The sequence below is a fragment of the Kogia breviceps genome, chromosome 3 (genome assembly GCF_026419965.1).
Source record: "Kogia breviceps isolate mKogBre1 chromosome 3, mKogBre1 haplotype 1, whole genome shotgun sequence".
Lineage (NCBI taxonomy): Eukaryota > Metazoa > Chordata > Mammalia > Artiodactyla > Physeteridae > Kogia > Kogia breviceps.
In genome coordinates, this window is record NC_081312.1 from 133,112,151 (window position 1) to 133,126,977 (window position 14,827).

General features: G+C 51.5%; 1 protein-coding gene across 3 annotated transcripts in view; it reads left to right on the plus strand.

Annotated features, from left to right (window-relative positions):
* The first annotated feature begins 253 nt into the window (after window positions 1-253).
* Window positions 254-14,827, plus strand: part of ANP32A (acidic nuclear phosphoprotein 32 family member A) — a 39,517-nt gene continuing 24,943 nt past the window's right edge. Inside the window, exon 1 of one of the 3 annotated variants that reach the window (XM_059056575.2) lies at window positions 254-475. In XM_059056575.2, coding sequence (XP_058912558.1) covers window positions 422-475 — 54 coding nt within the window. In that variant the 5' untranslated portion in view covers window positions 254-421. Of the gene's footprint in view, window positions 476-1,704; window positions 1,796-3,638; window positions 3,857-14,827 lie in introns of those variants that run through there. The other 2 variants (XM_067029600.1, XM_067029599.1) reach the window with 2 other exon arrangements.

A 14,827-nucleotide genomic window follows, 5' to 3' on the forward strand; every position in this document is an offset into this window, starting at 1 on the left:
CAGTCACCTTCCCTTCCCCCTACATTCCGCCCACCCCCCTTGCTCAGCCGCCGAGCTGCCGCCGCGCTCCTCAGCCGCCCCGAAATCTAAAGGGGTCCGTCTCCGGCACCACAACCAAATGGCTGAGCCTCCCTGGCCGGCTGCGCAGCCCGCCCATTGGTCCCTTCCCCCCCGCCTCCGCCACCATTCGCTGTTGCCCGGAGACCCTCGGCGGCGATTGGCTAAGGCTGCTGCCACTCTTCCGAGCTGCCAATCCCGCCTCCACGGTGATCAGGTTAGTGTGCGCCGCGGGTGCTGGGGGCTCGAGAACCGAGCGGAGCTGGTTGAGCCTTCAAAGTCCTAAAACGCGCGGCCGTGGGTTCGGGGTTTATTGATTGAATTCCGCCGGCGCGGGAGCCTCTGCAGAGAGAGAGCGCGAGAGATGGACATGGACAAACGGATTCATTTAGAGCTGCGGAACAGGACGCCCTCTGATGTGAGCATTTGCCAAAAATATCTCTGTCGGTCCATTCTCCTACTTTGTGTGTGTGTGTGTGTGTGTGTGTGTGTGTGCGTTGGGGGGAGGCACTTTTTTTTGAGGGGGGCGCCCGGGAGATGTGGGTTTGGGGGTCGGACTGCAAATGAATTGCAAGGTTGGGGGGTTGCAGTGCCATCCGAGCATGTTCCGGCTGCCGCCGCCGCTGCCCTTGGTGTGTGACTACCTGTGCGTGTGCTCCCGCGTGTGCGAGTGTGGGTGCGAGAGTGTGCACCCATCGGGGGCCAGCGGGCGCACGCGTTTGGGTCGGAGAGAATGAGGCAAAATAACCCTCTGAGCTCGCTGCTCCCGTGACTCCGTCTGAGGGAAAGATTAACAAGAGAGGAGGAGGAGAGGGGCTGCCTCCTGGATTTAACAACAAAAAAAGGGGGTTTTATATTTTATAAATGAATCCCCCCTTCCGCCCCCCTCCCGCGCCTTCCCCCTCCCTTTCTCTCTCTCTCGCTCGCTCGCTCGCACACACACAATAAGTTTTGGGCTTCGCGAGTCCGGTTTAGTTTCTGATAAATGTGGGCCGAGGCCCCTGGGGAGAGCGCGTGGGGAGGGGGCTGCAGTGGAGTTGGGAATGGCTCGAGTTTAAAGTGCGTCTTCATTTCTTTGCAGTGATGAGGCGAGAGACGGGGGAGCCATATTTGTAACTTTGTAGTGTTCGTGAACGCGCCCTTTCTCTCCCTCCCTCCCTTTCTCTGCCTCCCTTCCTCTCCTCCTCTTTCTCCCTCACTCTTTCCACCCCACCTTCGGGCCAGATGCTGATGTTTCTTCCTTTCCTTCCGAAGGGAGGATAAATTGGAAGACGGGGGGAGGGATTTTCGAACGTGCAAAGGCACAGATAATCCCCGCGCCTCCCCACCTCGCGCGATCGCTACTGCAAGTTACCCAAAGGCTACGTCCCGGTCCCCCCTCGCCCCTGCTCCTTCCGGCCTCCCTAAGATGCTAGCCTTTGAGCCCTGGCGCTCCCCGGCCCCGACCCCCGGCCCGTCTTTCTCTAGGGTGGGCTCCTTGGCAGCCATTCGGCGCCCAGTTAATAAATGGGCCCGGGAAACTTTGTCAGGACGCGAGCTGCCCAGAGCTGGTGCCTGTGGTGGGTATTGGCTGGGTCCAGATTTATGCGGGCTTAGCAGACACGCAGCTCCGGGATGGGAGTTTGCCTTGCCGTCGCCGTTATTGATTGGGCAGTAGCGGGAGTACGGCCGGAGGAAACTTACACCGATGGGAACACTGGGAGACTCGGGCAAAAGCCTACCCCCGAGGAGGGGAAAGGTGAGGGTGGGTTACTCGGACGCCCGTTTTTATTTGTCTCCCTCTCGCTTTCAAACACTGTTTTATGTGAGTTGAAGGCTCAGCGGAGGAGACCCCGGGTCTGGGGCGGAGACGCTGGCTGACTCCTCTCGTGGCCCCTCCGGGGAACAGCGGAGCGCGGGAGGAAGGACCCCTCACCCCAGCCCCGGTGGCAGGGTTCCACAGAGTTGGGAGTTTGGGGTAGCTCTGTGCGCTGACCTGTCGCCCCTCCAACCCGTTAAAACCCCAATTCCTGGCGCAGGCAGGCCTTGCTTCCTCTTTTCTCTACTTCCTCCCCCAAACCTGAGTGAGACTTTTGAAAACAAGATCCTTTTAATGCCCCCCCCCCATCATAACGCAGCTGTGGACTGTAGACGTGCAATGCCTTATGGCGCGCAGGGCGGGGAGGGGGTGGCGGAGGGAGGGGAGGGGTTGCCCGCCGGAGGACGCTGGAGTTTCCGCGAACAATTTGCCGGCGGTTTGCCTTTCTCTGGCCGGTTTCATCCCAGCTTGGACCCCGAGCCAGAGGATTGGGGGGCTGGGTGTGGTGATGGGGGAGGAGGCCGGAGCCGCGGGCTTCCCGCGTACTTTCCGGAAGCCCCCCGTGCGGAGGGGGAAGGGCGCCAAGTAGGGGGCCGGGGTCGCGGCGAGAGGGTGTGGAGGCGCGGTTCGCCCGGCCAACCCTATCGCCGCTACTGGCCAACTGGGAGCGAGATCGAAAGCGGGTCGAACCGGCTCTTTAAACTTCCCGAGTGTGTGCTGGGGGAGGGGAGCGCGCCGCGCCGAACTGGGAGCGATTTCTCACGCTTACTTACGCCCCCTCGCCTTCGAGTCTCCCGGCCCACACGCCTGCCCCCTACCTTGAGGCGGGGTGGGGCGCGGGTGGGGGTGGAGGGGGCACTTTCTGTCCGTTTGCGGAGGAGGGGGAGAAAGCTAGCTAATGAGGGACAAAAGGGGTGAGGGAGGAGAAACTCGGTTTTTTAAACGTTCTTAAGACAAATAGCTCCCGGAGAGCGCCCCCTGCACCCCTCCCTGCCGTGCTCCCCCCGGGGCCCCCACACACCCACCTTCGGAGCCTCTCCCAACTCTGATCCGGGGGCTGGTGGCCACGCCGCGACGCCGAAATAGGACAAGCAGCCATGTTTCCTGGGTCTCGCGCGGCCCGCCCCTCCCCTCCCCCATGGCGCGGCCGGCGCCGAGCGCGGGGCTCCTAATGCGGGCGCCGGGCTCCATGCGGCGCAGGGCGCGGGCCGGTGGCCGGGCGACCCGGCGGCCGGGCCTCGCGCGCGCGGGTCGGGGCGCGAGCGCACCGGGCTGGCCCCCGGGCGGGCCTTTTGGCTTCCCGAGCTGGTTTGGAGCTCGAGGTGTTTTATTTATTATTATTGTTTTTGTAATGGCCAGGCCCACCGGAGGCCGAGCCCGAAGGGCGTCGAGGCGTTACTGGGGGGCAGGGACGGCTGCCGGGGCCCTGCTCGCCTGTGGCACGACTGCCGGGCGCCGGGCTGCCATTTTGTCACCGTGGCTGTTGTCCCTGGGTGGGGGGGGGGGCGCAGACTTGCGCCATCGCCCCGACGGCCCCGGACGTGGAGGCAGCAGGGGGAGCGGGCTCCGGGGACCCCCAGTTGTGCTCTGGGCCCCGATGGGGGTCCTCGCCCCTTGCCAACGGCCTGAGGCTCTGCTGGAGCGTTGCGGCGGCCGTTGCTCCGGGAGGGCGACGATCCTCCCGGCGAGTGCTCCCCCCACCCCCCAGCGCGCTCCCTGCCTCCCCCGCCCCTCTTCTCGCCAGTATTTCGTCCTTCTTCCTGCAGGCGTTTTAGACGTAGTTCAATGTGGCCCTAAAGACGAACGGATCGCCCTGGTGTTTGCTCTTTCTGCGGAACTGATAGGAGGGTGGGGGGAGAAATTAAACATGAGGTTTCTTTTGGGGGGGGCGCACGCGACTCTAGCTGCCCTGACTGAAGCCGAGGACAGCAGCCGCTTAGCCGGGAGGGACGAGTTGATGCGTTGGGGAAACGCCCTCCGGGGCTTGGGCTCTCCGGGAAGGTAGGTCGCGCTCGGTGTTTCAGGTGGGTGTTGCAGCGCCCTGCTGACTGCTAGGGGAGGCCCCCTTGCTTTTCCTCTGCCCCTCCCCCTTTTATTTTTGCCCAGGGGAAGGCAGCCACAGTAGTAAATGTAACCCTAAACCGAAAAGATTAGGGAATAAGGGTTGCTTTTTAAAAAGTAAATGATGTCTTTTTTTTTTTTCTAACTGCCTTTCTCTGGCTGTTGACTGTGAGCCAGGCAAGGCATCGCGTCGCTGGCATCTCTCTGAGACTTTTTAAAAGCTGATATCCATGCTGGTTAAGCACCTCACTGGTTAAACTCTGGTAGACGTCTGCATGGAGACTAGCTTTCATGGCAGTGCCCGGCCAAGGCTGCCCAGGAAGCCAGGTTTAACTTTGACCTTTGGAATACGTCACATCATGTTTTCCCGACTGACTTACTGACTAATTGGGTTCAAGTAGGCTGATATTAACTCCAGTTTATGCAAGCCTACCAGGGATCCAGAGGCAGAAAATTGAGCATGAGTTCCGTATGGACATGGTCAGTTATGTTTTGGTACTGGATTGCTGCTGCTGATGGTAGTTTTGAGCCTGAGGGCTTCACTGGGGGAGCTGGGTAATAGAACCACACAAGCCTAAGTGTAAATTCCTCGTGTCACAGAGGTAAGATAAGTTAACCTGCCCCTGTGATCTCAGACCGATTAACTTAACCTATCTCTTTGATCCTTGGTTTCCTCACCTGTAAAATGGGTATAATCCTATTTAATGAGTCAGTGACAAAACTGGCTTGATCTGGCCCTCGGGTTCTCAGTATGTGATAGTGTTATTCTCAGAGAGATAGCGGGGTGTGATTCAGCACAACTTTGGGCATTTCTAGGGTTTAGAGAACAACAATAATAATAGCTGATGCTTGTATAGCACCCATGCTATGCCTGGTACAATTTTAAGTGGATTACACATATCAGTTAATTTAGTCCCCACAGCAGCAATAGGAGGCAGGTACTATTATAATCCTTATATTAACACAGGAAATCGAGGCATAAAGATGTTATCGCAGCCAGTCTGCATACTCAACCTCTATACTCCCTCCCCTGAAGTACCCTTACTTGTAAGAGACTGTGGGGAAGAGAAGAGCTTTTTCTTCCTTGGCTTTGAAATATTGCCACCTTATGAGAGAGTTAGAAGACTGGACAGCCTCCTGGTTGAAGATACTGAGGTGGGTGGTCAGGATCAGAGGCTCTCTGGCTTCTCGGTTTTAAGGGGGAAGCCATACATATACTTCCCTTGTTTGGATTAGCACATCACATCTGATTAGAATCTGGCCTTTTAGGTGTTGGGGGACACGTTTTGAGGAATGAGAAGACAAGCAGGAGCCATTCAGGCAGTGGTGTGTGTGGGATCGTGCATGTAATGCATTTCCCACTTTTATTATCAGACAAAAAGCTGAACAGAATTGGCATGTCCTTGGTTTCCAGGACCTAGTTTACTAATAACACTTCATGGATCGTCTCACTTAATCCTCCAACAACTCCTTAAGGATAGGCCAAGCAGGGTGACATCCTCTGTTGTGAGGGTGAATTATCCAGGCTGGGAGAGTAGGTCAAACAGCTGGTAAGCAGCAGAGTTGAGTTCTCCTCCCACTGTAAAACCGGAGGTCCTTAGTTAGACAGTAAGGACTTTGAAAACTGTATAGTCTGTTGGGTTCCAAATGTGGCCCATCACCAGCATCATCCGGGCGCATGTAGAATGCAGATTCCTGGCTCCACCCCTGGACGTTGATTTAGCACAGGCATTGCCAAATTTTGGGTGAACTGCCTGTTTTTTGTATCAGGAGCTAAGAATGATTTGTACATGTAAACATTGTAATCAGTTTGATGATGTTGTACAGTGAATCCCAGTTACGTGAAATGTTGTCTCCCTTTTCCCCCTGCAAAGAATTATACTTGTCTCCTTGGACCTTTATTAGGAAAAAAAAATTTGTGCTCATTATATGTTTTGAATTTTATCAATAAAAGAATTGTGGAAATTTGTTTTCTTTCATTATAAAAGTGCCTATATAGTATTGTCAGTTTTGCCTTTAGGTAAAGTTTACTATCTTGCCCCTTACAGAAAAAGTTCGGTAATCCCTAGTTTAATAGATTGTGGAGAAGGACCTTGGGATCTCAGTTTTTAAATTTTTTTAATTATTAAATTTTTTATTAAGCGTGTAAGAAGGCTTTCTTCTGGGTGGTGCCTTAGGGGTCTTTCCAAGTCCTTTTACATGTGCCTTTTATCTAGTTGATGTCTGGTGGAAATCAGCCTCAGTCCATGAACATCTGTAAGAAGAGAAATCGTACTTGTTGCTGGTGTAAAATTGAGCATCCCTTCTATCCAGAAGTTATTCTGTGTAACCAACCGAAATTCTTCATCTTGCATATTCAGGATATTTCAAAAGGTTTTTGCATACCTTGTAGTTAAATGGTTACCCTTAAGTTTTAGATGTCTTCTCAGAGCTAGAGAAAAGGAGCTTTGAACTGCAACGGTTTGAGCTTTGAGGTCTGGAAGGTGCAGCAGCTGTGTACCTGGTGGCTGACATCAGAACTTCAGAGCACAGATCACTGGAAAGCACAGATAATCCTAGAATCTCTAGTTTGGGCCTGCTGCTCTTCCACCGTGCATGTTGCCTGGGGAACGTACTAGCAGCAAAGTGGCTTTGAGTTCCAGAGCCCTTCTTTCTACCTCTCCAGCCTCTTGTGCCTGAGCTAATAGGCGGAAGGAATGGATAGAAAATTGGCCAGGCCACGGGAGGAGGCAATAAATCCAAGAGGGTGAATCCCAGTCCCCATAACTGTGGCCTGTACTTTAAGGACAGCAAACTGCAGACCCAGTTCCCTCTCTGGGCCGCTGCTGCACCACCAGCCTCTCAAGGTAATACAGGCACCTTGATTGAGCTTTGGGGGCTGGTCATCTAGAGCTTCATTTTATATTAATTTTACCACATTGAAATAAAAAACCTCAGGGCTGTTGGGGATCTTTTATGGAGATTGTGTAGGATGCTCATCAGATGTCTCATTACCACGGTGCCTGCCCTCTACTCTGGTGTATCACTTAGAAAAGGAGCAGAGAGCTTGTTGCTGAGTGGTCATGAGCCCTGGTCGAATGAGCTTGGCCCAGTTGTTGAGCCTGAATTATGACTTGGTGAAGAGGAGGCACATTACTCTGGTGTCCAGAGGGGGTACTCCTTTACAGATGTTCGCTACCATGCCCTCCCCTGCAACACACACATTTTGACCTGTCCACCCCCTATTCTAGCTAGTGTTCTAGTCTCCTAGGAAGTACCCTCCCCCAGTCCCCCATCACCACTGCCTTCCTCCCACAAGCAAAGTAGAGAAATAGTGACCTGAGTCTGAATCTTATATTACATTGAAATATAATTATATGACAAATGATAAATACCCAACAATGATGTTTTCATTAAAGAGATGGAGTCTGGCAGGGATGGAGACTTGTGAAGGCATCTGTTATTCCGACCTTCTCATTTAATAAAATGGGTTGAAGCTAGATGAACAAAGCCCCCGTTGGCCTGGGCCCCCTTCCCAGACAGGGAAGCAGCCTCCCTGCATAGAACCAGTTGTCCTGATGACATTTGTTAACCCAAAGCCTGTAAAACGAGATAAGATGTCTTTGTTCACTGGCACTGGGCCCCATCCAGTGTCTCCTGGGCCACACCCTGAAACCCCTGTGTTTTCACTCAAATTTATTTTGTTTCAGCTTCACAGATGCCCTGGTGCACACATCTGTTGCCTTCTTTTACCAAAACTTGCTCCAGGTGGCAGATCTAAAAGATGAGTTTACTTACCCCACTATCACTTACTCTAATGTGGATTAAAGTCTGGGCTATCTTTCCCAGAGGGATTTGCATTCGGAGATTCCGGTTTGGTGAGGAAATTACCAGAGAACTATTAGAGACTTGGGTGCTCTTTTCAGCCTTGCCGTTAACTAACTTGGACAGTTGTTTGGCCTCTTTGGGCCTCTGTTTTCTCCACTCTAAAATGGGAGTGTTGAGTGAGATCAGTGACTTTCAAACTTTTTGTTCCTATACTGAGAAATATGTTTTACACCATTACCCAGTATGTATATATTGATACATACACAGGTTATCTGAAAAACTGACAATACGCTCCCTTACTGTGAATAAAACACTTTTATATTCATTAAAAAATAAATGCTGGCTTTGACTCATAAATTGATTTCATTACTTGTTAATGTTTGAAAGACATTAAAAGGTGAATATTAAGCTTTGTTCCTTCACACTCAAAATGTTTTGTGGTTTGATTTGGAGGAATGCGGGAATGCCATTTACAGCTTTGTGAAATCTCTCCACCGAGGGTCAGTATTGATTCCTCCTGCTTTGAAGCCATCTCATCCTGGGTCCTATGTTCTCAAGCTGCTCTCCTTAGCCCTTTCCCAACCCAGACCTTCTCACGGCATTATGGAATCATTATCCTAAATTCCTGCCCGGATGGATGCCTTCCAAGTCTCCTGGTTGTACCAGCAGCCCTCCTCCAAGCATGTTCCTCCACCCCCTTCTCTCTACCCTCACTGCCCCCCCCTTTTTGTCTTTGTAAAATAGCAATGTAATAGTGCCTACCATACAGTCTGGCACAAAGTAAGGGCTCGATAAACGTTAGATGTCATTGTTATTATGGTCTGTTCCTAGAACACCACAGTTGGCATTCACTTAAAAAGTTTACATTATCAACAGATCAACAGACACATTATATCAAAAAGTAACATTTAGGGCTTCCCTGGTGGCGCAGTGGTTGAGAGTCCGCCTGCCGATGCAGGGGACGTGGGTTCATGCCCCGGTCCAGGAAGATCCCACATGCCGCGGAGCGGCTGGGCACGTGAGCCATGGACACTGAGCCTGCGCGTCCGGAGCCTGCGCTTCGCAACAGAAGAGGCCACAACAGTGAGAGGCCCGCGTACCACCAAAAAAAAAAAAAAAAAAAAGTAACATTTGTTTCAGTGGGGAAAGAGGTTAGAAGCTAGAGATTCAAACTTGCCAGTTGTTTTTCCCCACAAGCATTTCAACAGTAAATGTGTTATTTCTCCATCTGAGTGTAGCTCTAGCATCTAAACATCATGGAACAGCCCCAGCACTGGATTCTAAGTAGTTTCTGCTGACGGTAATAACATGACTCTCCCTTTTCCTGGGCAACACCTGGTCACTACCTAAAGCGAGTAATTCAGACTCTCCTCCTCAAACTGCCCACCAACCCTCCACCCCCTCCCTCCCAGCCAACGACCTTCCCCTCACAGAGAAAATGGAACTTCCTGGTTTCCTAAGAAATTCCTAGACCAAACCTGTGCCCAGCTCAGCTGTCCTTTGGGTTTACCTGCGCCTGCCTTTCAGTTACCTTTTTCCTCCTGGGCACCTAGCTACTCTGCTTTGGATCCTTCTCAAGCTTGGGGTGTTTCTCCCATCTTAAAGCAGGCAGGTAAAGTCCCTTGATCTCCTATCTCACTCTAGGAACTGGCCATCTCTCCCCTTTTACATTCAAACTTCCTGAATCGTCTACCCACCTTCTCCCTTCCCTCACTCCTCTCACACCTCAGCCGCCTCAGCTTCCCAAACAGCCCCCCAAATCCCAGCAGCCCTCAGTGTCCTCTCTTACATGACTCCTCAGCAGCAGTACTGTATTCCCACCGTTGACCTTCATGAGATGCGTTCCCCGTTACCTCCCCCTTTCTCTGGTATTTCTCCTGTGGCTGTGGCCACTCCTCAGTTTCTGCGGTCCTGCGGTCCTTTGGCCCTCCTCTCTGCAGCCATGAAGTATCGGACTCAGTCAAGCCCAGGCCCTGAGCTCTCTTGTTCTGTATACCCTCCCTACAAAATCTTGTTCTTCCTCACTGACAGCTGCAGGTACTTTGTGGTGCCTGGGGTCTAACATTTACTGTTAACACCTCCGGCCTGACCTCTTTACTGAGCTCAGGACGCACCTAGTGTCTCCCCCCGCCAAGTGTCCCCAGAGCACCCCACATTCAGCATGTCCAATGGGAACCCATGGCCTCTGCAACCTCCTCCATCCTCCCCACATGCACACATGTGATCTTTTCCATCACAAATCCTGTCAGTTCAAAATATCATCCAGCCGATTTCCCCTGCCCAAAGCCCCCTTGAAGCCATGCTTCAAACTTGTCAGAATGATCTTAACAAAACGCAAGTGTAAATCGTGTCACCCTGTACTTAAAATTCACCATTGTCCTTAGGATAAAGCCCCAAAGCCTTAATAAGACCAACAAGGGTCCTACATGGTCTGCCTCTTACTCTCATCTTTTTCCTCGCCCCCCTTTCCCACTGCACTCGCCTCACTCACTACCGTTTACGCTCTCAAATCTACTCCACTCTGGAACTGCCACCATTACTTCCCTAGCATCTAATCATCTTTACGATCACCTTCATCCGATATCCCTTCTCAGCTCTAGGTCTTCTTTTGTTCTAAAACTCTTATAGAAATTTCCTTCAAAGAGCTTCAGTTTGTAATTAGACATTCCTGCGTGTGTTTGAAATGGCATCTCCGTCCCCATGTAGCCGGTAGGCTGCATGATTGATGGGACCTGTTTGGGCTCAGCAGTGCACTTGGCACGTGCCAGGCATCGTAGAAGTATTGGTTGAGTGAAGGAGCCATGGTCCTTGCACGTTCTTGTCATTTTCATCACCCACGGTCTGGTGAGACAAGCACGAAGCCGCTGAAACAAAGCATCCGAAACACCACTGTGGTTTGGTGTCCTCAGCTTTCCCAGGGTCAGTGTGAGCTCCTGCCTCTGGGTGGCTGATTCACACTTTCTCAGCCTAGTGGTCTTCACGTTTTTCTGGGTTTTATATATCCTGTTTCGGTAAAAAATTTGAACCTGAGCCCTGGCCCCGGTATGTCTCCCTTTAGTTAGGAATTATTCACATACACTGCTTATAAATATGTACATTGTAAAACTACACCAAAAAATTAAAATTAAAGAGGTTAAGTTAAAAGTCCGAGGGTTTTCTTCCTGCAGCCCCGTGGATTGTCTGGGGATGATCCACTGAGGAGACCACTCCTCCAGTCAGTTGCTTTTTTTTTTTTTTTTTTTTGAATTTTATTTTACTTATTTTTTATATAGCAGGTCCTTATTAGTTATCTGTTTTATACATATTAGTGTATATATGTCAATCCCAGTCTCCCACCACCACCACCACCACCACATTCCCCCCTTGGTGTCCATACGTTTGTTCTCTACATCTGTATCTCTATTTCTGCCCTGCAAACTGGTTTGTCTGTACCATTTTTCTAGGTTCCACATATATGTGTTAATATATGATAGTTGTTTTTCTCTTTCTGACTTCACTCTGTATGACAGTCTCTAGATCCATCCACATCTCTATAAATGACCCAATTTCGTTCCTTTTTATGGCTGAGTAATATTCCATTGTGTGTGTGTGTGTGTGTGTGTGTGTGTGTGTGTGTGTGTGTGTGTACACACACCCCACATCTTCTTTATCCATTTGTCTGTCGATGAGCATTTAGGTTGCTTCTGTGACCTGGCTATTGTAAATAGTGCTGCAGTGAATATTGGGGTGCATGTGTCTTTTTGAATTATGGTTTTCTCTGGGTATATGCCCAATAGTGGGATTGCTGGGTCATATGGTAATTCTGTTTTTAGTTTTTTTAAGGAACCTCCATACTGTTCTCCATAGTGGCTGTGTCAGTTTACATTCCCACCAACAGTGCAAGAGGGTTCCCTTTTCCCCACACCCTCTCCAGCATTTGTTGTTTGTAGATTTTCTGATGATGCCCATCTAACTGGTGTGAGGTGTGATACCTCATTGTAGTTTTGATTTGCATTTCTCTAATAATTAGTGATGTTGAGCAGCTTTTCATGTGCTTCTTGGCCATCTGTATGTCTTCTTTGTAGAAATGTCTCTTCAGGTCTTACGCCCATTTTTTGATTGGGTTTTTTATTTTTAATATTGAGCCAGTCAGTTGCTTATTTTATTTTTAATTTGGTTACGAAAGTTCACAGCATACAAGAAATGCCTGTGCCTTATTAAGTGCCCTTTCCTTATTAAGATCTTCCCCGCCCTGGTGTTGATGGGTAGGAGTGGAGAGCATTCTTAGACCTTCTTTGATAAGCAGGGAAGATCCAGTGGTCTGCCTGAGCTCCCCAGCAAATCAGGCATCCATTGCCCCATGTCAGCTGGGTGCTGCCTGGTCAGGCTGTGTGCACAGACCCTCCCAAGTTCCCTCAGGTCGTCCCTTGGGGTCCATCCAGTAAAGCCAACTCCTGGGCTGCTCCTGAAGATGCTTGGAATAGCCCAGAAGCGCCTGAGATGAGACGATCCCATCAGCCATAGGCTTCAGCTGGTCATTGCAGCGGGGGCGGGGGTGGGGGGGTGGGAGGGGGTGGGGCAGGAGGCTTTCTCCTGCTTATCCCTCAGGCTGGAAATAAGGCAAAGGCAGGATCTGTGCGGGCCAGAGGGAAACCTGGAGGAGAGAAGCCTGCCGGTGTTCCTGTGTGTTTCTGTGGGGCACCATCAGCAAGGTTGTGCCAGGACTCTGCAGTCAAAAGTGCCCAGAAGGTCTGGATCGGTGGATTCTGCTGCCTCTTGCAGAAGGCGTGAGTGAGTGAGAGAGAGTCCTGAGTGAGTGGGGGCTGGGGGGGAGCACAGCCCTCATAGTAAATTTAAAGGGATTAATTGTAGATTTCTTCAGGGGCATGCATCCTGAGGAGAGACCCATCCCACGTAATGTAACCAGCTTTCCCCCTGAGCTGTTGGCCTCACCAACAGGTCCAAATGGTGTGGCTGTGGAGGGGAGGGGGAGGGGAGCCCACTTTCACTGACATGGGCTGTGTGCGCAGCCTCCAGGATGATGCACGGGGCTTTAGGAATGCTCCATAAGTATCCATGTAGCAGGTAGAGTTCATTGAATCTAGTTACTTATGTCCTGGGCTGGGGGGCAAGGGATATGAACATGGGGGAGTGGGTTACAGAAAGCTGGTACTTATTGCCCGTTTCTGTGGTGGAGCTGGGGAGGCATATATATATATATATATATATATATATATATATATATATATATATATAAACACAGCACATAGGCAGGAGGAAAGGTGTGTGGTTGGTAAGGCAGATTTCAACCCCAGCTGTGTATCGGAACCACCAGGGGAGCATTTTGAGAAATTCCCAGGGGAGCATTTTGAGAAATTCCCAGGCTCTACCCAACTCCCGAGTCAGTCTCCGAGGGTGGTGCCCAGTCTGTGTATTTTTAGAATGCTCTAAAGGGGTTCTCTTAAGCAAGTTTGGAAGCTGCCACATTGAGGGGGGGTGCAGAACTTCACAGCGGGTAGGAAGAAGTAAGCTAAGCAGATGTAAGAGAGGTGAAAATGGAGCAAGGAAAACAGGAGATTGGAAAGGATGCAGGATTTAAGCTGCTGAGGTGCTGGGACCCGGTCCTTGGCCTGCTCACTGTATCCCCCCGGCCAGCCCTACCCGCCATGGCCACACACATTTCACACGTGCCCAGATTCCTGCTCATCACACTTGTGAGTTTTCATTTACTTGTATCTCATGAGGCTGCTGAGTGCTAAGTGGGATTTATTGAGCAAGGCTGGACTTGGCCCATCCTTGATCTCCAGGGGACTGAGGCCAGTGGGCATTTTGTGAAAAGGAGGGGACCAACGGGCCAAGCAGTCAGATGTACTGGGCTGTGCCAGGGACTGCTGAGCCCTGTGGCTTGAGGATATCTAGTAGGTTACGTTTTTAAGCCTCAGTTGCCTCATCTGTAAAATGGTGACTAACACTAACACCTGCTTCCCAGAGGCTGTTGTCAGGACTGAAAGAAATAAGGTTCATGCCAGGTGTGTGTTGTGGACAGCCCCTGAAGATTAGTAGATTCCAACCAGCCTGGGCTTGATTGAGCTGTTGGAATGAGGGGGAGCCAGCCCGGCTAAAGAAGGCCTTTGCTCGGTGTCTGAGCTTGTGTGTGGTGGGAATACTTCTTGGGAGAGCTGTCTTTGCCTGCCTTAGAAGGAGGCGTCACTTGGAGCTGCTCAAGCAGGTGGGCGAGGGCAGGATGGGTCCCAAGCAAGGGACAGAGCCCCCAGTTTCTTGTTGAGGTGGGGCTGGAGCTACGTCAGCCAAGCTGCAGACATCCCCTGCCCTAGGGCCTCCCTTCCCATCGTGGGGTAGGGGTTAGAGGCTCTCTACCTGGCATGCTCTATGCCAGCAGCCCCTCCTGCCTCTCAACTCCCCTCCTGGCTATAGAGTTCTGGGTCTGCCCCACTCAGGCCTTTATCTTTCATCCAAACAGCTCCTGAGAGGTCTCCTCCAGGAAGTCTTCCTTGACTCACTGGAGGAAGGGGAGCAAATTATGTCCATCCCAGGTGATGTCGAGATGTAGAAGTCCCCAGGATTTCTAGGTCATGCAGCAGTGTTCTCCTCTCCACTAATTCTGGGATCACCTCCTTAGGGTGTGCATGGTGGCACCTCTCTCCTTGGATTAGTCAGTGTCCCTTTATTTCCCCCTGCCAGAGGGCAGTGCTAACGGTTTGCAGAGCCCAGCACAGCTCCCCTGTAGCTGGGTGCATCAGGAAGGCGCTGTGATGATGTCATGTGGCCTCCAGCCTCCCGCCCGGCTGCCAGAGGGAAGGATCTGTCTGTTCTGGCACAGGGGCCTGTTCCATATGGAGGGCCAGGAACAGGCCATTGCAGTCACTCAGGGCGTTCCTTGCACTGCTGCACGTCTCCCTTTCCCCATGGAGATTCTGATGTACCCCGGTGCAAACCAGGGAGAGTGGGCAGGCGTGGACTTGAGTAAAGCTCCCCAGCTGTCTGAGAGGCTTGAAGAAGCCTCTGCAGAGGTTGGCCTGCTGCCATAATGAGTGGTTCTCCTCTGAGCCCCCATCTAGTTTGCGACTCTTGCAGACATGCCTTTGTGAGTCTCGGTTAAGAGAG